This window comes from Hemiscyllium ocellatum, chromosome 20, assembly GCF_020745735.1.
Source record: "Hemiscyllium ocellatum isolate sHemOce1 chromosome 20, sHemOce1.pat.X.cur, whole genome shotgun sequence".
Taxonomy (NCBI): Eukaryota; Metazoa; Chordata; class Chondrichthyes; order Orectolobiformes; family Hemiscylliidae; genus Hemiscyllium; species Hemiscyllium ocellatum.
This window is the reverse complement of record NC_083420.1, coordinates 19,297,284-19,320,459: the sequence shown is the minus strand read 5'-3', so window position 1 is coordinate 19,320,459 and position 23,176 is coordinate 19,297,284. Positions and strand designations below refer to the sequence as shown.

The window sequence follows — 23,176 nt, the reverse complement described above, 5'->3', positions numbered from 1 at the left end:
CAGATGTAGGTCAGACCAGTTGAGGATGGCAGATTTCCTTCCTCAAAGGACATTAGTGAACAGATGGGTTTTTTTCTGACAATTGATTCATGGTCACTATTAGATACTTACTTCCAGTCACCCCTTTTCTATTTCATTCAAATTCCGCCATCTGCCATGGCAGGATTTGAACCCAGGTTCCCAGAACGGGTTGGTGTTCTGGATTTATAGTCCAGCGATAATACCACTAGGCTATCACCTTCCCTAAGTATTTGAAGCAATTTATGAAGCAGATAGTTCTGAGGGTAAATGAGGGTAAGGATGAGTGGCAAGAAAATATTAGGGACTGAAGATTTAAGTAAGTTAATGAGTATCTTAGTTGTTGATGCATTTAAGTCTGCCATATTACATAGTGTCTCTACCTCCAGTATATAGCATCAATTAGCTGAGCTGTTACTTGAAACTCTGAACAAAACAGACAAAAATAGGGTCAAAGAATATGAAAGCTCTGTCTACTTTCAATTCGAGAATGGTTTTTTTGACTCCCTTTTTAAGAATGGTTTATCCTGTGAAATTGCAGGGCTGTGACACTTCATGAGCGCTGATGTCATTGAGTGACTTACCATGATCATCAAGTGAGTCTTTGAAAATGCATTAAACCATGGAGAACAAACAAAGCATTTATATTCAGTAAAGCTGTAAACCTATAATTTGCAGGTTCAGGACGCTATTCTATTCCAATGAGGAAACCTAGAGTTTCTTTTCAAGACCTCCAGGAAATATTATTGACCGTGGGAAATAGGAGTCTGTTGGTCAGAAGAGGAATATTTGGAAACTGCAAAAACAGTTATACTCATTTGCCCTCTCCTCTTCAAAAATCAGGCCACTATTAAAGGGTCTTGGCATTGTGGGCAAAGAATATGAACCCCTCTGATCGCATAGCAATGTAATATTGAAAGACACCACTACACCTGGTTGTAAGGGTTTATTTAGCCTGAAGCAGAAGATATTGGATAATGATTGGAATGTCTCTTTTTTTTCAATGCGGCAACTAATTTTAGCATATGCAATTTTCAATGATAGTGGACAAAGTCATTAAAGCTAGGTTGTTATAGGCTTTGATTACCCACAAAATACTTGATGGGAATAATGAAGGTGGCTTTGCAAATGACAAATTTCTAAATATTCCAGGTTTGGGACAGGAGGTTTGATCCATTGATTGGCAGCAGGAGAGGAAGAGAGGTCCATTGGCATAAATGATTTGGATGCGAGCATAAGAGGTACAGTTAGTAAGTTTGCAGATGACACCAACATTGGAGGTGTAGTGGACAGCAAAGAGGGTTACCTCCGATTACAACAGGATCTGGATCAGATGGGCCAGTGGGCTGAAGTAACAGATGGAGTTTAATTCAGATAAATCTGAGGTGCTGCATTTTGGGAAAGCAAATCTTAGCAAGACTTATACACTTAATGGTAAGGTCCTAGGGAGTATTGCTGAACAAAGGGACCCTGGAGTGCAGGTTCATAGTTCCTTGAAAGTGGAGTCGCAGGTAGATAGGATAGTGATGAAGGCGTTTGGTATGCTTTCCTTTATTGGTCAGAGTATTGAGTACAGGAGTTGGGAGGTCATGTTGCGGCTGTACAGGACATTGGTTAGGCTACTGTTGGAATATTGCGTGCAATTCTGTTCTCCTTCCTATCGGAAAGATATTGTGAAACTTGAAAGGGTTCAGAAAAGATGTACAAGGATGTTGCCAGGGTTGGAGGATTTGAGCTATAGGGAGAGGCTGAACAGGCTGGGATTGTTTTCCCTGGAGCGTTGGAGGCTGAGGGGTGACCTTGTAGAGGTTTACAAAATTGAGGGGCATGGATAGGATAAATAGACAAAGTGTTTTCCCTGGGGTCAGGGAGTCCAGAACTAGAGGGCATAGGTTTAGGGTGAGAGAGGAAAGATATGAAAGAGACCAAAGGGGCAACTTTTTCATGCAGAGTGTGGAATGAGCTGGCAGAGGAAGTGATGGAGGCTGGTACAATTGCAACATTTAAGAGGCATTTGGATGGGTATATGAATAGGAAGGGTTTGGAGGGATATGGGCCAGGTGCTGGCAGGTGAGACTAGATTGGGTTGGGATACCTGGTCGGCATGGACGGGTTGGACATCTCTATGTGCTATGAGGGTGGAGAACTGGAACGCACACTTCCTGTACTGATTTGGAGAGTACATTTTTGGTGGAAACAGTCATGTACAGTAAGAGGATTTCATGTAGACATCCTGATAGGAATATTCCAATAAGAATATTCATGCTCTCAGCATGAGCAAAGAGGTCAAGCCAATCGAGGCAACCAGTTAGTGGGGGTAATGGAGAGCATTCTTGGACAAGGGATTTAAGGTAGATGATCCCATGACTGAGGGGTGCTTGTGGCTTACAATGCAATGGAAGATAGTTTCGAATGATTAAAGAGACTAAGAATTACAGAATTGGAAAGAACTGAATGTATTCAGAGGCTGATCATTGAGGTCAATTGACTTTGTCACACAGATGGAGTTATATGGAAAATGTCCTACCATATGGGACCCAAAAGGCCAAGGCTGGGTCAGTAAATGAAGTGTTGAGGAATGTAAGGGGGAACAGATTTCGGGTGAGCACTCCTACAGTTGTAAAAGAAGTTATAAATGTCTTTTTTGTTTTTGACAATCTTTCCTTGGAAGTGTAATTCTATAGATAGCAAGGTGACTTTCCTTCAGGGTAATCCGCTCAAGCGGGAAGTATCCTTTCAACCCCCAAAGGAAACATCAGGGATACAGCAGGAAATTTCACGAATGTATTTAAGGGTTAAATAATGTTCCTTGAGTCTGATATTTTTCAGTAAAGGCAGTTCAGTTAATGCTGGGGTGTTTGCAACTGAAGGTGGACATGTTAATGTTCTCTTGGCACTATAATCGAAAGATTTCAGGCATCTTTATGATACGTGAGAATGATTTTCTGTCAGGAGGGAAGGCACCAATGACTTTGAAGAAAAGATTATCAATTGAGTTAGGAAAGGATCCAAAATTGGCTGTCAGGCGGCTGGTGTTTCAAATATATGGGATTGGAAATTAAGCAGGGTAGGTGAAATGTCATTCTACACTAAAAGTTTTATTTGGAAAATGTAAATGCTATTGCAATTAGTCGTACTAGATTTGGTTTGAAAGATGAGGTTGCTGCTTAGGATGAGATGGAACAGCTGAATTGGACAGCTGAACTCGTTAGGTGCACAGACCTGACCTGATGAGATGCAGGTTTTGCTGTGTTGGAACTTAGTCTGGCAGTGAACAAAAAAAAGGTGGGAAATATCTTGAGTGAATTTAAAATCCTTTTAAGTTCTTGAAAATCGAGAAGGTTATGATCAAGTTTCTCTGCTTTGGTTGATTGCAAAAATATGAAATTATGGACTTCTCAAATGCAAATGTTGGTGATGGATTTTCCAGTTTTGGGGGATTTGTGATATCTCTTGTGGGAGAAAATTGGAAAAGTTACCCCTTGACATGGGAGGTAGAGAAAATAAGAATGGTGAAGAGTTTGTTAGCTTCTGAATCTCTGGCTTTAAGTGACGTTGATGTGGAGTCCTTTTTGTCTGAGCTTTTAGAAGAAATACTTTACATTAAAAAGAAAGACTGAAAGAAGAATCCTAGTAGAATCTTACATTGATAGTATACATTCTATGAAACGTGTAAGTGAAAATAGAGACAGTTTAAAGCAGGTACTAGAAAGAACCTCTGTTTAGGTGCGTAGACATTGGTATGACTTTGAGCAATGCCTTGATAGAAACATTGTTGATGATCCTCGAAGAAGGATGTCTCACTCTGGAAACAGTGGGAATATATCATTGTTTTTAAATCGATATCAATACAACTTTTTTTTCCCTTAACTGAGGGAATCCAACAGAGTTAGAAATGCTAGCCCCTTTGACACTCAAACAGACCAGCTGCAGAGTTGATTTAGGCCAGGTAATGTTCATTGGACTTTTGTATTTAAGAAGTGAGTTTGGGTTCAAGTCCCACCTACTTCAGAGTTATGTAATAACATCACTGAACACTTTGATTAGAACAATAGATTATGCAAAATAAAAATTAAGAGCGGAGTTCAAGTATGGACTCTTATAGCACGGTGGTAGTATCCCTACCTCTACACCAGGAGGACTGGGTTCAAGGTGTGTTATAACATTCTTGATTTAAAAAATCACAGTGGAGTTCTTCCCTTGGTAAGCAATACTTGGGTAACTTGGTTTTTTAAAAAAAAAAATGCTGAGTTCTTGAGGGTCTTCTTGTGGCACAGTGGTAATGTCCTTATCTCCAGGCCAGTAGATCTGGGCTAAAATCTCTCCTGCCCTGGAGGTGTGTCCGAATGCGTTCAGGCAGTTTGACTTTAAAAATAACTCCAGCACCTAGTTGGAATCGCACTTGAGTTAACAACGCTGGAAAAAAAAGAACAGAATTCTTCCCCAGTGGGGCAATTGATTTCTGAGCAGATGGAAGGATCCAGAGAATCATCATCCTTCTAGTGTGAAAGCAGGCCATTTGGCCCATTAAGTCCACACCAACCCTCTGAAGAGCTTACCCATCCCCTCCTCTGTCCCCATAACCCTGCATTCCCCTTGGCCAATCCATTTAATCCGTACATCTTTGGATGTAGGAAAGATGAATACTTAAATATTTGTGCTAAACTATAAATTTGTGCTAATCAAACCCTTTTCTGACTTTCTCTTTTTTTAAAAAGCTTTTTGCTGCTTAATTTGACACATGGATATCTCTATTATAAAATACTTGTGGGAATTGGTCAATATAAAGTTGATTTTTCTTTTCCCAGCTGCAGCTCCTGTTGATGGAAAGTTTTTCTTTGTGCTTCTGGCAGGCAAGGGTTTGTGTCAAGGACAATCTTTTGGAAAAAGTTATCCTTGTGCATTGGCCTGAGAACAAACTGATTAAAAGCAAAGAAAACTGTTTGACAATGTTGTGTAGTGTGTTTTCCTTTCCATATAGGGCACTGTTCCAATAAGGCTAATTAATGTTTCTTCAGCCAAAAGTTGAAATATTAGGTGACTGAAGTGCAATATGTAATGAAACACTTGACTTTTCCTGGTTCATGTGTTTGTGTTATCTAATTTTTGCTGACTGCTCACTCATTGCAAAAATAGAAATCTAGACTTGGACTATTGGAGATAGGTGGGGGAAAAAAACCCTATGTGATAGATTTGGACAGATGTCCGATGTAGTTTCTTTACTCAGAGTAGTACGGGCATGGAATGCCCTGCCTGCAACAACAGGATACTGGCCAACTTTAAAGGCATTCAAATGGTCATTGGATAAACCTATGGATGAAAATGGAATAGTGTAGGTTAGATAGGCTTCAGATTGGTTTCGCAGGTCAGTGCAACATCAAGAGCCGAAGGGCCTGTACTGCATTGTAATGTTCTATGTTCCATGAGATATTAATTTATATAGTGCCATTCACAACCACTAGACATGCCAAAGTACTTCACAGTTAATGAAGTAATTTTTGAAGTAGAATCACTATGACATTTCCTACAATATTGTACTGTAGGTGCTTTCAGTTTCGAAGTTTGAGGAATTGATGTATATTTAGCTTGGGCGAGTACCTATAGCTTGAATACTTTTTGGTTTCAGTTGAAATTATATTAAATGGAGGTTACAAACCAGTCTTGTTATCTTAAAAAGTGACCTGGTAAATGAAAAATTAAAAACAAACTACTGGAGAAACTCAGAAGATGTGGAAATATCTGGAGAAAGAAAGTGTTAGACCGTAAATGGGCAAGTTGCACCCCTTTGCAGAATCTCTACTTCCTTGACAACTTGCTTTCCTGTACCCATGTTAGTGTAATTGGTAAAATAAGCTACGTAACATTAGTAATAAAATCATTAACCTTCCTAGTATTGGATTCTAACCATTTTCCCAATGAAGGATGTTAGACTCCTTTTTGGTTTCCTTCCTTTCTTGAATAAAGTTGTTATATTGTTACTTTCCACTCCGCTAGGCCTCTTCCAAAATCTAAGATGCTTTGGAAAATTGTAACACATGCCTTCACTTTCTCTTCAGCTATACCTTTTTAAGAGTCAAAAATACAGACTATTTGATCCTGGAGACTCGTGAGCCTTTGGGTCTAATAGTTTTCCCAGCAACTTCTCCCTGCCTTGTTTTAAACTTATCTCTTTCAGTCATGTTTTGATTTTCAAGTGTCTATGGAAAGTTTGCTAGTGAAGATATATGCAAAGCACTTTCTCAGCACTGCTGTTATTTCCTTGTTCTCCATTATCAACTCCTCAGAACTCAATCTCTCGAGGACCAATACAATCCTTAGTTATTCCTTTGTATGTAGAAACTCCTCTTATCTGCTTTTGTAATACTAGCTGAATTTCTTTCATACTCTACCTTTTTGCTCCCTTTTGTCACCCTTCTTTCTGGTGCTTAGAATTTGCCCAATCTTCTGATCTGCGACTAATATTTATAGTTTGGTTCAATATTTGTTTCAATTTGGTACAACTCTTAGACATGGGTGATACGTCCTTCTCAAATAGCCTTTCTTTCTCACTGGGATCCACCTTTGCTGAGGGTTAATAAATATCATCTTAAAAGTCTATCAACTTTTACTGTTCTATCTTTAACCTCAATTTCTCAGTTCACTTTAGCTCGCTCTACCTTAATGTCCTTTTATAGTTCTTGTCATTTATGTTTAAAATACTAGCTTTAGATCCAACTTGTTCCCTTCAAACTGAATGTGAAATGTTATGTTATGCTTGCTATCACTGGAGGTTCCATTACTTTGAGGTTATTGATCAAACCTGTCTCATTGGAAGCTGCTAGGTCTAGAATAGCGCAATACCTGAATGGGTTTAGATATTGTTCCAAATACAACTTGCAAACTCCTTTTCCAGGCTACTTTTGCCAATCTGTTTGTCCATTTTTTTTTTAGATTTAGACTTAGTGTGGAAGCAGGCCCGTTGGCCCAACAAGTCCATACCGACCCACTGAAGCGCAACCCACCCATACCCCTACATTTACCCCTATCTAACACTACGGGCAATTTAGCATGGCCAATTCACCTGACCCGCACATCTTTGGACTGTGGGAGGAAACCGGAGCACCCGGAGGAAACCCACGCAGACACGGGGAGAACGTTCAAACTTCACTCAGTCAGTCACCTGAGTCGGGAATTGAACCCGGGTCTCAGGCGCTGTGAGGCAGCAGTGCTAACCACTGTGCCACCGTGCCGCCCATTCTACGTGTCGTACAAGTCATTCGTACTTATTGCAATCTCTGCATGTGCCCTTTTTAAAAAAATTGCCTGTGTACTCTGACCCAATAGTGTAACTGTTAGAGGGGCGTATAAACTACTCTCTCAATAGAATTTTAACTTTTTCTATTTCTTATCACTTACCCAGACTGATTCCAAATCTTGTAGAAAGTGAAGACTGCAGATGCTGGAGATTAGAGTCGAGAGTGTGGTGCTGAAGAAGCGCAGCAGGTCAAGCAGCATCCGAGGACCAAGGGAATTGACATTTTCGGCATAAGCCCTTCATCAGGAATGAAGCTTGTTGGCCAGGGGTCTGAGAGATAAATGAGAGGGGAGAGGGGGGAATGGTGTTAGAGAGAAGGTAACTGAGAATGCAATAGGTAGGTGAAGGTGAGGGAGAAGGTGATAGATTGGAGAGGAGGGTGGAGTGGAGGGATGGGAAAGGTGATGGACCAGTCAAGAGGAAGGGGACTGGGCTAGTGTAGGGGGTGGGGAAATGAGGCAACTGTTAAAATCCACATTGATCCCATGTGGTAGCAGGGTCCCGAGGCAGAATATGAGGCGTCCTTCCTCCAGGTGTCGGTTGTTAAGGGTTTGGCAATGGAGGAGGCCCAGGACCTGCATGCCCTTGGCAGAGTGGGAGTGGGAGGGGGAGGTGAAGTGTTCAACCACGGGGTGGTAGGGTTGGTTGGTACAGGTGTCCCAGAAGTGGACACCTGATGTAGAGGAGACCACATTTGGAGCAACAGGCTGCAGTAGATGACGTTGGTGAAGGTACAGGTAAATTTCTGTCAGATGTGGAAGGATCCCTTGATGCCTTGGACAGAGGTGAGGGGAGTGATGTGGGCTCAGGTTTTGCACTTCCTGTGGTGGTTGGGGGAGGTGCTGGGAATGGAATGTGGGATGGTGTGGGCCGTGGACCTGGCGAGAGAGTCACAGAGGGAATGGTCTCTCCAGAATGCTGATAAAAGTGAGGTGGGAAATATATCTCTGGTGGTGGGGTCCATTTTTAGGTGGCAGAAGCGGCCGAGGATGATGCGATGTATGCAGAGGTTAGTGTTGTGGAAGGTGAAGACCAGGGGGATTCTGTCCTTGTTGTGTTGTGAGGGATGGGGTTCAAGGGTGGTGGTGGTGCGGGAAATGGAAGAGATGCGCTGGAGAGCATCACGACTACATGGGACAGGAAATTGTGATCTTGGAAGAAAGAGGCCATCTGGGACTTTCTATGTTGGAATTGGTCATCCTAGGAATAGATGCAGTGGAGGAATTTGGAGTATAGGATGGTGTTTTTACTGGAGGTAGGGTGGGAGGAGATGTAGTCTAGGTAGCTGTGGGATGTAGATGTCGGTGGTAGTTGGTCACCAGAGATGGAGACTGAGAGGTCCAGGAAGGGGAGGGAGTGGTCCAGGTGAATTTGAGGTCTGGGTGAAAGGTATTGGTGAATTTTATGAACTGTCCGATCTCCTGGTGGGAGCACGAGGTAGTGCCAATACAGTCATCAATGTAGCGGAGGAAAAGGTGAGGAATAGTGCTGGTGTAACCGTGGAAGATGGACTGTTCCATGTATCTGCCAAAGAGACAGGCATGGCTGGTTCCCATGTGGGTGCCCATGGCTACCCCTTTGGTTTGGAGGAAGTGGGAGGATTGGAGGGAGAAGTTGTTGAGGGTGAGGGCCAGTTCAGCCGGGCGGATGAGGGTGTGGGTGGAAGGGTACTGGTTGGGATGGCATGAGAAGAAGAATCGAGGCTTGGAGGCCTTTGTTGTAGCGGATGGATGTGTACATGGACTGGATGTCCCTCCAAACCAAAGGGGTAGCCACGGGCACCTGCATGGTACCCAGCTATACCTGCCTCTTTGTCGGATACGTGGAACAGTCCATCCTCTGCAGTTACACGGGCACCATTTCCCACCTGTTCCTCCGCTACATCGATGACTGTATCGGCACCACCTCATGCTCCTTTCAGGTGGTTGTACAGTTCACCAACTTCAACACCTTTCACCCTGACTTCAAATTCACCTGGACCATCTCTGATACCTCCCTCTCCTTCCTGAACTCCTCCATCTCCATCTCTGGTGACCGACTAACGATGGACATCTACTTCAAGCCCATAGACTCCCACAGCTATCTAGACTACACTTCCTCACACCCTGTATCCTGTAAAAAAAATGTTATCCCTTATTCCCAATTCCTCCACCTCTGCAGCATCTGTTTCCAGGATGACCAATTCCACCTTAGAAAATCCCAGATGACAACCTCCTTCAAGTACCACAATTTCCCTTCCAACATGGTGGTTGATAACCTCCAGTGCATCTCCTCCACTTCCCGCACCACCACCCTTGAATGCCACCCCTCGCAACACAACAAGGACAGAATCCCCCTGGTCCTCACCTTCCACAACACTGACCTCCGCATACGTCGCATCATCCTCCGCCACTTTTGCCATCTAAAAATGGACCCCACCACCAGAGATATATTTCCCTCCTCACCTCTATTAGCATTCTGGAGAGACCATTCCCTCTGTGACTCCCTTGCCAGGTCCATGCCCCCACCATCCCACATCCCATTCCTGGCACCTCCCCTGCTACCGCAGGAAGCGCAAAACCTGACCCACACAACTCCCCTCACCTCTGTCCAAGGCCTCAAGGCTTTCCACATCTGACAGAAATGTACCTGTACCTCCACCAATTCATCTACTGCAGCCTGTTGCTCCTAATGTGGTCTCCTCTACATCAGGGAGACAGGATGCCTCCTTGCAGATCAATTCAGAGAACATCTCTGGGATACCTGCACCAACCAACCCTACAGCCCCGTGGTCGAACACTTCACCTCCCCCCTCCCACTCTGCCAAGGATATGCAGATCTTGGGCCTCCTCCATCGCCAAACCCTTACTACCCAATACCTGGAGGAAGAATGACTCATATTCCACCTTGGGACCCTGCAACCACATGGGATCAATGTGGATTTCAACAGTTGCCTCATTTCCCCTTCCCCCACATTATCCCAGTCCCCTTCCTCCAACTGCACACCACCCTCTTGACTGGTCCATCACTCTTCCCATCTATCCGCTCCACCTCCTCTCCGACCTATCACCTTCTCCCTCCCCTTCATCTAAGTACTGCATTCTCAGTTACCTTCCCGGCTCACCCCCTTCCCATCTATCTCTCAACACCCCTCGCCTCTCAAGCCCCGTTCCTGATGAAGGGCTTATGCCCAAAACATCGATTTTCCTGCTCCTTGGATGCTTTTCCAGCATCAAACCCTCGACTCTGATTCCATATCTTGCTGTTTTTAGCTAAAATCATCTGCTGCTGTACCAATATCATCCTTGATTAACAAAGCTACCTTGTCACCATTTCCTATCTTCCTGTTGTTTTGAAATGGCAAGTACCTTTCAACATTCAGGTCCCAGACTTGGTCACCTGGTACCCATGCCTCTGTAATGACAATCATGTTGTATGCATTTATTTCTACCATTGCTGACAATTCATCATTTTGATACAAATGTTGTGTGCGTTAAGATGCAGACTTCTAATTTTTTTTTTAAACCATTTTTGCAATCTTTGGCCTTATCATCTGGTGTTTTCTTGTGTTTGCACATTCGGTTCCTTCCTGCCATACTGTGATGATTGTTGGCAGAATAGTTATTCTGGTCTATTACATTTTATAGACTCCCTTTTATTTTCCATGTTTCCCCTCACATGCTTCGTTCTCCCTGCTGTTTAGTTTAAAGTCTATTTCTACTGCTCTAGTTATTCCACTCCAGTGATGCAGTTCCCATTTTTTTCCATGTCAGTGTTCCATCAATCAAAACCTATTTCTCCCACACCGCTATTTGCATCATGCATTCAATTTTCTAATCTTATTTACATCAATTTGCTTGTGGCATATGTAAATAAAAACAGATTATTGGGTGTCTGCTTTTTTAATTTAAGCCCCTAGCTGCACTTATTCCCTATAGGTCTAACATATGAGGAACGGCTGAGGATCCTGGGATTGTATTCATTGGAGTTTTGAAGATTAAGGGGAGACTTAATACAGACGTACAAGATAATACATGGCTTGGAAAGGGTGGACGCTAGGAAATTGTTTCCATTAGACGAGGAGACTAGGACCCATGGACACAGCCTTAGAATTAGAGGGGGTCAATTCAGAACAGAAATGCGGAGACATTTCTTCAGCCAGAGAGTGGTGGGCCTGTGGAATTCGATGCCGCAGAGTACAGCGGAGGCTGGGACGCTAAATGTCTTCAAGGCAGAGATTGATAGATTCTTATTGTCTCGAGGAATTAAGGGCTACGGGGAGAACGCTGGTAAGTGGAGTTGAAATGCCCATCAGCCATGATTGAAAGGCGGCGTGGACTCGATGGGCCGAATGGCCTTACTTCCGCTCCTATGTCTTATGGTCTTATATAGCTTCTCTTTCCTAATCCTGCATATCTCACTGACACCTACATGGACCTCAACAACTGGATCTTCCACCTCCCATACATCTTAAACCAGGGCACCAGACAGGCAACACAACCATTGAGACTCAGTCTGAACTGTGGAAAACTGTTCGTCCACTTAACTATACTGACCCCTAGTACTGCCGCATTCTTACTGACCCTCCCAGTTGACTAGATTCTTGTAGCATGGGGCTGTGATCGGTTCACTGCTGCAGGCCCCTTTCTCTAATGTGTACAAATTACAGAAACCTTTGAGTTGCACAAGCAGAACCTCCTTGCCTGCTTTGTGATCTTGTTTAAAAGTGCTGCTGATGTTTGTTGATGCGGTGAGGCGCTGGAGAGTCTCCGTGCTTTTGAAAAACACGTTGTTTTCTCGTTATTTTGCAGTTAGTCAATGGACAAACCAAAGAACTGTGCCCTCGGTTGTGCTGCATGCAGAAGTGCCAAAATGGCTACGGCTTTAACCTTCACAGTGAGAAAGCAAAACCAGGGCAATATATCCGATCTGTCGATCCAGATTCCTGTGCTGCTAAAGCTGGCCTGCGGCCTCAGGACAGAGTTGTGGAGGTAACTAGACCTTTTCCAAACTCTCTGTAATTTGGCATCATTCATTATTGACTCTACTGGCCCTTCAAAGATAGTTGGGATCTAACAGATGTTTCGTAAAAATCATGCATTTACCAGCTGCCTCTTTTGCAGGTGAATGGTGTGAACATTGAAGGGAAGAAGCATAGTGAAGTTGTAGCTCATATCAAGGCCTGTGAAGAAGAGGCTAGGCTGTTGGTGGTGGATCCAGAAACAGATCAGTACTTCAAGAAACTTGGAATAACTCCAACTGAATCACATTTGAAAGGTGAGAATCGCCACTAAACTTCACTCAGTCCTGTAAGAAGAAAATCGAATGCTTAAATTCCGTGCAGCCCTATTTCATTATTTGAAAAGGGGCTACTCTTCACCTTCTGTGCAAGCTACCCTAGAAAACAACAGCACCAGAATAAGGCCATTCTGCCCAATACATTTGTGCTGGCTCTTTGAAAGAACAATTATGCTTTGTCCAATGCCATGTTCTTTCTTTTCATATCCCTGCTGTATGTTCCATGGCCCCATTTCCCTTAAAAGCTTATTTATGGAAATCTGAACTGGTTCTGAAGTAGGGTAACTATCCAAAACATTAATAATGCAATCCCTTCATAGATGCTGTCTGAACTGCTGAGTTTTTCTGATTTCGTTGGTTGAAGATCATTACTGCTGAGTAAAGATACTGATGTCCTTCTGAGTGTGAATTTCTTAATAGTTTATCCAGCCCTGACTCTGACCAGGCAGTTACACAATCAGTCCTACCATTGAACTGTCTAATCAGTTGGAGTAAAACAAAACTATGTAGATTTTGGCTGCACCCTTTTTTTTTAAGAAGGAACTGAACTAATCGGTAATAGAAGAATTAGAGGGTGAAAGGCTTTCCAGAAATGCTGGTCTAACTGAATTCACCATCTTGTAACTTGTAGGTCTAGAATTTATACATGTAAATTCATAAATGATACATGTAGCCAAGAATGAAGACGAGACTGTCCAAGGTTGCATCGTTTTGATGCTTCCAGCCTGAAGGCAAAATAGATTTTAATCCTATGGAGGATTGGAAATGAAATCCCAAAGATGGAAACAGTAATTGGCATCAGCCCGTACCACGCTACTTTACAATAAACTTGTTGAAAGAATTAAGATTTATGAGTAATGTCTTTTTAAAAAATATATATTTTTAGTTAAACAAGTCACCACTTCGAACTAAATGTAGCTGTTCCTGAGCTCATTTCCATTGAATGCAAGACTTTGCAGTATTTGGATGTATGCAGCATGTGGAGTAATTCAGTCTGTTTATATTGCATCAAATAGTGCCATGTCATTGTCAGGCGAGCTGGTCATAAACAGTTACTGATCTTGGATGAACCAATTAAATCACCCCTTGGTGAAGCAATATTCAAGTCGGTTGTGCTATTAAAGTCTGCAGCTTCAAGACAGTTCCACAGCAGTGCTCCAGTATCAACAATGTAGTGATTATGGCTGTGTTGGCAGGCCATAACACATCAGAGAGGATTCAATTTCACGACTTGTCTTGGTGAGATTTGAACTTGCAGAGGTGACTTTTGTAGATGTTGTCAGCTTCTCGGTAACAAAATGAAAATTGTCACAACTTCTGTCATTTAGCATAAGGAGTACTTTGGAAGGCAATATGAAAGTGTTGTTCAGTTCTAACTTGCTGCCTTCTTCTCATTTCAGGGCCTTTGCCACAACCGCTGGCAAATGGATCACCGCGAACACAGGTGAGTAATGATTCAGCGATGGCTGATGCCGGAAGCAAATGTAATTCTAACTCTACAAGGTGCATATTGAAAGTTGTGGATTAAGAATTCTTCTGTCGGTCTCATTGCAAAGCCCAGAAGATACTCTTATGTAGGAATTGCATAGGATTAGGCCATTCAGCCTAACCAGACCATGCCAGCATTTATGCTTAAGCTCTCTCCAGTCTTATTGGCAAAACTGTTCTCATCTTCCTATAAATACATCTATGCTACTCGCTTTGAAAATAGCCTGTGGCAGTGTGTTCCAAATTCTCACTCTGGGTAAGAGAGAAGATCTAGCAGGTCAATGATGACTATTTTTACATAATGTACAGTAATGTCAATAACTGTAGAACCAGACTATGTGAAAGTCAGTGATCTTGTAGCAATGTAAGTGGTTAGTAATATTAATAAGCTTCAAGGTATCTATCTCACCAAGAAGTTAGTCTTTATGATAATATTTTGAGAGTTAACATATGGAATATCACTCAGATTAAATCATACAGGCTGTGAAATTTGATTCATGAATCCAAGACATTCTGACAGTAATTAGGCACCAAACATTAATGGTAACAGCTGGTACTATAAAAGATGGTATTGAAAGTGGAAATTTGAAGCATTCCACCCCCCCCCCCCCCCCCCCCCCCCCCCCCAACAATAATTCCTCATCCTCTATCTACATTTGGAGGTGAAGTTACACTCATGATGAAGACTAAAGTGCTAAAACCTTCACTGAAGCTCACTATCTCTTCCATGCAAAAAGAATAGTGAATACTGTCTTTTTTTTTAAAGTTTGAATGGGAGGCGATAGTCAATCTATTTGTTTTAGAAAGGGAGTTTTGCAAGTGTTGAAGTACAGCTCAAACAAAGCACAGAAAAAACACCAACAACGTTTTTCATATTAATAAGGTCTTGCCAGATGTTGGTCGATCACATGACCTTGATTTTCAGAAACATGCAAAAATGAGGCATGCATGACATAACCTCTTTTTATTTAGCACAAGTGCTACAGACATTTAAAGCAACAACAACAAGAGAAAAGGGGAACCAACAATCAACAATGAAAAACAAGGAAAAAATGCAGTAATTTTTTTATGCTGGCATTTTGAAAACATAAAATGGAAAGCAAATATCTGAGCATGGATTAGCACCCTGATGATGATATAAGCATTCTAGTTATTTATTGAAGGAATCAATTTTTACTTCTTGGAACAATGAGAAGCTGGTAAAGAAAGACAGGCAAACAACGTCCCATCTTGCTTTGGGAATAGAAGGATTTACAGGATTACCTCTTATTTCAGAACTTCTAATGATCACATAGATTTTGACAAAATTTTCCACATTTCCAACTTAAATTCGAGTCAACCACAGGATTTAGAGGATTGAGTTCATTCTTCATTGACAACAGCTAGGTAAATCACTTTGTAGACTGGTATTAACATATAGGTACGAATGTGATTTTACTAAAATAACTAGTCTGAGAGTCATATGGAAGTGGTCATTGCCTTTACACTCATCAAGTGCCCCAATTTTCTAAGAAAACCCCAAGTGCAACACGTGAAGGGGTGTCAACCAAGGAACAATGTCAATGATGTTTCCAAAATTCCATCTGTTGCATGCGATTACTTCAAGAAGGATCGGCAATGACAGTGTATAAACCCCAGTCAGTACAGGGGGCACTGTATGCATCTATCCCATTAAATTCCTGTCATAATGTTTGTTCTCCTACCCTCCTCTTGCCAGTGTTCTATTGTTCACTAATTGAATATCCATAAATTCTTAATTTTAACGATTAATTACAGTCCAGACAATTGTTGATTTGTACAAAAAAAGAAGTTTGTAAATTTTTAATCCTTGTTAATATTTATCACCTTTTATAGGTGTTTGCCTCAGGCAAGAGAAACCATGTCCTATCTAGTCACACTGATGAGAAGATGGGTGTTTTAATTCTACAGGGTATGCTTCTTTGTAAGGTCAGAACGGTCTCTAGTACAGGAGTCCTCAGTCACTGATAGTATGCTAGTATCTCAATTGTGAGAGATTATGGTAAGTCCCGTCTGTAGTAATTAGAGCTACATACTCCAAATTCCTTAGGACATTTTGCCACATTGTAGGTACTATATAACTACAAGATTTTTGATACCTTGATGCTGTGAATATTTTCAACCATGTTATTTCCTGTAAATATATTTTAATAACTTTTAACCTGTCAACTAATTGGATCATGTGGATCACATTGCAGTTTTGTGATATTAAGTGTCACTGATTCTGTTAGGTGACACCGGTGACATTGTAAATAGCTATGCAGATTATATTTTGTTTGTACCAAAATTATCTAATGGTTTAGATTCTGTGAAATGTGGCATATTCAGTTTTGCATTGAAAGACATTTAGTGACGTGAAACCTGCACAAATAATGAATATTGTCAGACTCCAACTCAAAGCAACGTAATTGTGACTGCTCTTCTTCAGCAATGCAAGTTTGCAGAAAGCTTATCACTTGAGTGGATTTTGAGAGTGAGGAGAGCAAGTATCAAATGTGCATGCAGTGCACTAGCAGGGGCTAACAGATCAGAAAGTGCCTTGTTTGAAGATGTGAGACACTGAGGCAAACTCTGACACAGCCTGCCAACAGCACCATCAATTTTTCTGTGCTAATTGATCTAATTCAAAACAAATTCATTTCATGTGACAGGCAGAGACAGAATATTGCCCTGTGAAAGGATTTTAGTTTTGCAGAAGGACAGGAGTTGCACTCTGCACTGCAGTTAGTTGCATCAGACTATCAGCAGCCTCTGAGCATTCATAAATAACTGATGCAGGTCACCAGCAATGGCACATGTATTGCATTAGGAACTTGCGAAGTATATCAGTTACAGTTCATATCATTGGTTTAAAGTTTAATCCTCTTACACAGAATGTTCTGATTTGATTTAATTTCTTCCTTCAAAGATTAATGGAGAAACCCCTTTACTATAATGAGTTAAAATACACACAGGTTTTGACGTTATTTTCTTGATTTAGCAGTTAGTTGAAAGGAATTATTTTGAACTTTCCAGCACGGTGAGATACAATGATGGCATATATTTCCTGAAACAAGACTATAATTAAAAGCCCAGTTCCCCGCAAATTAGAGCGAACTTAATTGCAGACCTTGGTATTCTTCAGCTCTTTGAGGGTGTTTCATATTGTATAAAGGACAGTGATTATTTCTAAGAGTATCTTGCATTTTCTTCACGTGACTGCATCAAAAGGTCTAATCAGATGGTTAAGTGAAATTTGTTTAGTTAAATTATAGGAATTATGATCTAAGAAGACATTAATAATATGAATTGGATTGCAGAAACATCCAACTTAAAAACATAATGCTCTTGTGATATGAATACAGTTGGAGCAGTGCCCTAGTTAAAGTTGCAAAGCCAGGTTGTTTTTTTGAAGAAATTTGCTTCTATGAATAGCATCACAATTATTAATCTGTATCGTTGAACATTGTAAAACCCTTATCTGAAAGTAAGTTAATCAACTTTTATTATTCAGACAAGTATGATATAGACCAGTTTGTATGCTGAAAATTATAACTACTGTTTTGCTATTTATACTATAGATAAGATTTCCTCAGCACCTCTTTGTCTCACCCGATCAATGTATCCTAATTCTCATTCTTCTAACCCCTTGAATATATCTATGCTATACGTTTTCTGTGGTAATAAGTTCTGCATTCAAATAGATGTTCAAGAAAATATATCACCTGAATTTCCAATTGGATTTATTATGAACAACACCTGGTTTTGGAAACTCTGCAAGCTGGGGACCCTGTTAGTGGATGTGTCATTTACACCTAGCCAATGGATCCCCAATGCGGTTGTAATAGCCTCCTATTGGGCTTGCCCACAACCCCAAGTTCCTACTTTCTACCTTTCATGTGCACTCTTTATCCCTGCCCCCTTACCCACTCATGCCCACTACCCTTCCTTTCCCAATCACTTGAGCCAGTGATCTTTCTCTTGTGTATTTACTTATTCTTCCCTTTCAAACCCGTGCAGGTGAAAGGAGAACTGGAGAATGACCCGTTTGTAGAGAGTGGATTGAATCTAAGTCCTACAGCAGCTGAAACCAGAGAGAAAGTGCAGGCTAAACGTAAGAACAAGAGGGCACCTCCAATGGACTGGAACAAGAAGCATGAAATTTTCAGCAACTTTTAAACTGGATGGATTGTCCTATGAACATTTCTGTACTCCTGACCTTCAAGCAGACTTAACATCATTCAATTTTTTTTTGCCCCTCTGTATCAATTTGCTGGCATGGTAGAAAAAAATGCCTGTTAATATGATCATTAAAAGACTGTGACCAAAACATATTTATGCCAGCTGCTTATTTGCTTTGTGCTTGAGGTATATCTTGCATAAGATTTGTTGTAGCGCAGTTTTAATCAAGCTAAATGACTGTGTTTTTCCATCAGGTTTGTTTTTTTTTTGCTTAATTTTTTTTTACAAGGGCTGGGTTCTGGTTATTGCAATTAGCCTTCATTACAGGACAGAATAACTGGATTATTAGTCTTACTTTCTGAAGTAGAATGTCTTTTGTGACAGTTCGCATATGATTTTATTTGTCTCGTCTAATAGCCTCCAGTCTGCCAATCCTTACACTCGAGCAACATGCTGGCCTTTCTGTTAAGTGTTTATAGAGCTGCCTGGTTAAGTGTCTTTGTTTACCTGGTCCTGTTTTTTTTAACACTGTCACAGGTTATAGTTTCACCAGATGGTGCTTGAAATGCAGTCTTATTAGTTTTAATGGAATTTACAAATCGTGAGGCAGGTAAGAGGGGGAGGTATGTGGCGTATTATATTCCTGAGCATTAAAGCCTTCATGTAATACACTAGATAGAGGAACCATTTACTGCACATAAGAAATGTCTCAACTCTTTTATTTTTGTATACTAACTGCTGTTTTAGGCAGCATTGAAAATATTTTTTACGTATTTTCCCCGCAACATTTTCACGAGATTTATAGTGATTGTAATCAGTCACTAAGCAAACGGAGTTATTTCAAGCAATGACAATTGAGTGCTAATAATAGAGATTAAATATTGTCTCAGCACGCACTGAAATATCATTGGATGGCGTTGGGGATAGCAAGGTATATTCAATACCATCACTGGTTGTCCATTAATAAGCACATGCTTCACAATAGGTTTAGATTGATTTTGTTCAGAAGTAAGGTTCATTTGTGGGTTTTATCAACAAAATACAATGGTTGGAATTAACCAAACTAACTTGAAGTATTCATGTTGATCCCCGAATGAATACAGTAATAAAATCTATTTGAAACATGTATTCTAAGGATTCCTGCAGGTCGGTGCTCTAATGAGGTGAAAGTAGTTGAAAGAATTGGTTTGAGATCGTCAAAAATGTATTTGCTGCATTGACTGAGAATTGCAAAGGGTGGGAGGTCAATACATTTCAGTGTTTTAGATTCTGACCAGCTCTTCCTGTTTAAACTACATTTTCCACTACGTTACCTTTTTAAATGTTTTCTGAGAATAGAATAAATCACTTTGTGTGCACGTGTGCTCTAGTTGCAAGCGAGACCCCCTTCTGCAGCTGGCTGCAATTCTTGGATAATTTTTTTGTTGTTGCAATGCTCAGCTTTTAACTTTGTACTCTTGTGACACACCGTGGCTGTCTTGTTTCCAACCTCGTATATTTTAATGACTCTTACTCACAAGGCCAAAATCTAGGTGCCACATTTTGAATAGTTTCTACATATTCAAGGTATAAAATAATGACAAACATTGCTTAACACTGCTAATGGAGGATAACACTGTTTGGGATTTGCATGGATCTTGTAACTTCTTAGACTGAAACAACCACAAACATTCAACATATCTTTGTATAAAACCTGAAAATGTTGGAAAACTCGGCAACTCAGGAAGCATCTTTGGAGAGACAAAACAGTGTTAATATTTCAGAAATACAAACATAGCTTTGGACAAACTAAACAAGATCAGCAGCACCTGTGGAAAGAGAAACCATTAATTGGACTTGAAGCATCAAGTTTATTTCTGTCCACGAATGCTGCCATACCTGCTGAGTTGCTCCAGCACTTTATTTTTATTTCAGAATATCCAGCAACTGTAATATTTTGCATTTATTTTAGGGTTAATAGTTCAAGTTGATTACTATCACCATTAAAATCTTATAGTGGATCATTTGATCTGAAATATTTAATGCTCTGTATTTCTCTCTAAGATGCTAACTGATCATCATTTTTTTGTTTCTGATTTTCCAGCATTCACAGGATTTTTATGTTGTTTTTATTTCAGTTTAAAGTATTAGAAACAAAATGAGCTGGAAAAAGTGAAATGCTGATTAGGAAAATTAGATGGTTTGTGGACTGTCGTCAGCCTTGAGAGGTGGAAAGTATTAATCAGCATGAAAACCATCTGTTATAGGAACTGAATAATCTTTGCTTTCTAGCTGAATACATTTCAGTCAATAATGCAAGATAAATAGCTACTTGAAGGAAGCATGTAAACATTTATATAATCAGGCAGATTTCTGATACCAGTGATTTGTGCGGTCATTATGTCTTATACGTCTGGAAATCTAGTTTGAAAACCTCATAAGCACATTTCAGTAACTTGTATAATATGGTCTTCTGTGTATACTGTATATTGTCAATAAATGTATCTCAGCATGACAAAACTGGCTGCTTTCAGTTCATTCAGTTGGAGTTTGGATAGCATTGCAATCCACATGCCTTTTAATTGTCTACAAATTGATGCCATCCATATCAGACTTTTCCTTGATGTCGTGCCTTTAATGAATTAAAACTTTCCCAGGCATTTCACAGATGTGACTAACGGATGGAATCCCTCTCTGAACCCCAAGAGGAGACACTGGAATGGGTGAGCTTTGGAGATGGTCCAATAGATAGGTTTTAGGAAGTACTTTGAAAGAAGAAGGCATTTTAGAGAGGTGGAGGGGAGAGGCAGCTGAAGACTGGCCCATCAATAATGGATTAATGTAGGAATCTGTGAGCAGCCAGAATTGGACAGGGCACAACGACCTGAAGGTGGGGGTCTGGGGAAAATTGGAGATTGGTTGGGTTCAGATCATGCTGACTTTTCATTAGTGCTTTTATTACACTTCCTTTAACAGCCCAGCAAGAATGGAGGTCTTGAATGGGGTCTGAGTTGGGTGAATGAGTTAGAAAATCTTGTTCCTTGTACTTCTGTGTTCTCAGCCTGATATTTGCAAGAATTTTCCAGCCTGTTCATTGATGGAAAATGTCATTTCAGCGTTTCCTTTATAAATATTACTAGAGTGAAGAGAATCCGTTCTCCATCCTGCATCTGCCTGAAGCATCTGTTACTTTTCTTCAACCCACTGGCCCTCCTTTCTTGATAACCAGCGCTCCAAACCATTACCATTTTGGTATTTTCTGCTGCAATATTATTGAAAAGTAATTCCCCTAGTCAGATGCAGATGGGATATTTATTTCCATTTAATATTACAGCACAGAAAGAAACCATTCAGCCCATTGCATCTGTGATAGCTCTTTGCAGTTAGTGCTACTCCTTTTCACATAGCTTCGCCAATATTGCTTCATTCTTAATTCACACATTGTGTGCTGCAATTTTTCTGTGATTATAATTTCAAACAATGCTAAACAAAACTCCTAGAAATCCACTTTAGGGAAAATACTCAATTGTTAAACGGCAACTTTGATTTTTTTTCGTATCTAACCATGTCAAAGCATCCTAGATACAGAGTTGTATTGGCACTCTGCCAACCTAAATATTATCAATCACCCACCAGTGCAGCCAAGGTCTTTCTCATGTTATGGTTCAGGAATGTTGGGGGTTTGCCAGTTTGTGGCTGGTTTACAGAAGACTTTCAGTTTGGAGTATAATTAAGAATTTTTTTTGCAATCTTTTGCTTTGGGACTACACTCCCCAACCCCCAAAACCCATTGTTATGTTTTCCTCTTGGCATCTGGATGGGTATTTGAATGGGAGGTGTTTAGAGGGATATCTGCCAGACGCTGGCAAATGGGACTACATTAATTTAGAATATCTGGTTGGCATGGATGAGTTGGACCAAAGGGTCTGTTTCTGCTGTACTTTTCCCAGGCACTCTGCAGTGCCATTATGTGTAAAAACACTTGAAATCATATTCTCTGGGCACAGGGTCATCCTTGTACTGATTACTCCAAATACTTAGTCTATCCTGTGGAAGAGTCATATTGGGTTGAATGTTAAAGCTGTTTGTTTTCTCAGATGCTACTAGGTGTACAGTGTTTCTCCAGCACTTTGTTTTGAAAGTTAGCTTTTTAAAAAAAAAAGTGGGGAAGGCAAGGTCAAAATACAGATGGAAGATTTTTTAATTTGAGGCAAATTTTATCTGCTCTGTTTGAACAAGATTTTGAAAGGAATGGATTCTTAAATTGTTAGCAAAAACCCAAACAGGAAGAAGAAATTCTTTTGTCAGCTCTGATCTCGGAAATCTAGGGGATGAGCAAATAGCAGTGATTGGCAGATTCAACCTCGATTTACAGTAATTCTCATCAACTGTGTTTACATTTCCCCTTCATGAGCTTTTGAGCATGTCCATGTGAGGACGAGCAGTCACAAAACATGTAATGACCTGGAAATGCGTCAGCTTGGAATTTTGTGCACGTTTCTTTTCCCCCAAGGATGCAGGTTTGAATAACTAAGTATAAAAGAAGATCATACTCCAAGTCTTTATGTAAGAGATTATTCTATGTATTGTATTGTATTGTATTATATGTAGTGTAATCTCCTTCTCCTTGCAACCCCCAGTTTTTATTTTGGTGATATAATTGTGTCGTCACAATGTTTTTAAGCCCTGTTGCTTCAAATGAAGCCCACTGCATGGATTCTTACATGTTGTAGAATTTAAACCAAAACTTCTGGCACTGTGGTTGTGAACTGAGGGGTTATAATTCTCCGGAAGCACTGATCAGGCTGCAACTCTTTCCTCTAGCAGTGAACAAACAGGTCTTTTAGCCAAAGTCCATCTAGTAAGAGAAGATATTGATATATGCAATGGAAGGGACCATGAGATTTAGTTATAATATGGAATATGCTATCACAGTAGTTG

General features: G+C 40.6%; 1 protein-coding gene across 3 annotated transcripts in view; it reads left to right on the top strand.

Moving 5' to 3' along the window:
* The window catches only part of LOC132825368 (Na(+)/H(+) exchange regulatory cofactor NHE-RF2), a 127,987-nt gene extending 107,248 nt beyond the window's left edge, over positions 1-20,739 (top strand). For all 3 annotated transcript variants that reach the window (XM_060840553.1, XM_060840552.1, XM_060840554.1), the window contains 4 exons: positions 12,103-12,282; positions 12,415-12,568; positions 13,990-14,033; positions 18,095-20,739. In XM_060840553.1, coding sequence (XP_060696536.1) covers positions 12,103-12,282; positions 12,415-12,568; positions 13,990-14,033; positions 18,095-18,253 — 537 coding nt within the window. In that variant the 3' untranslated portion in view covers positions 18,254-20,739. The remainder of the gene's footprint in view (positions 1-12,102; positions 12,283-12,414; positions 12,569-13,989; positions 14,034-18,094) is intronic.
* Positions 20,740-23,176: the final 2,437 nt, after the last annotated feature.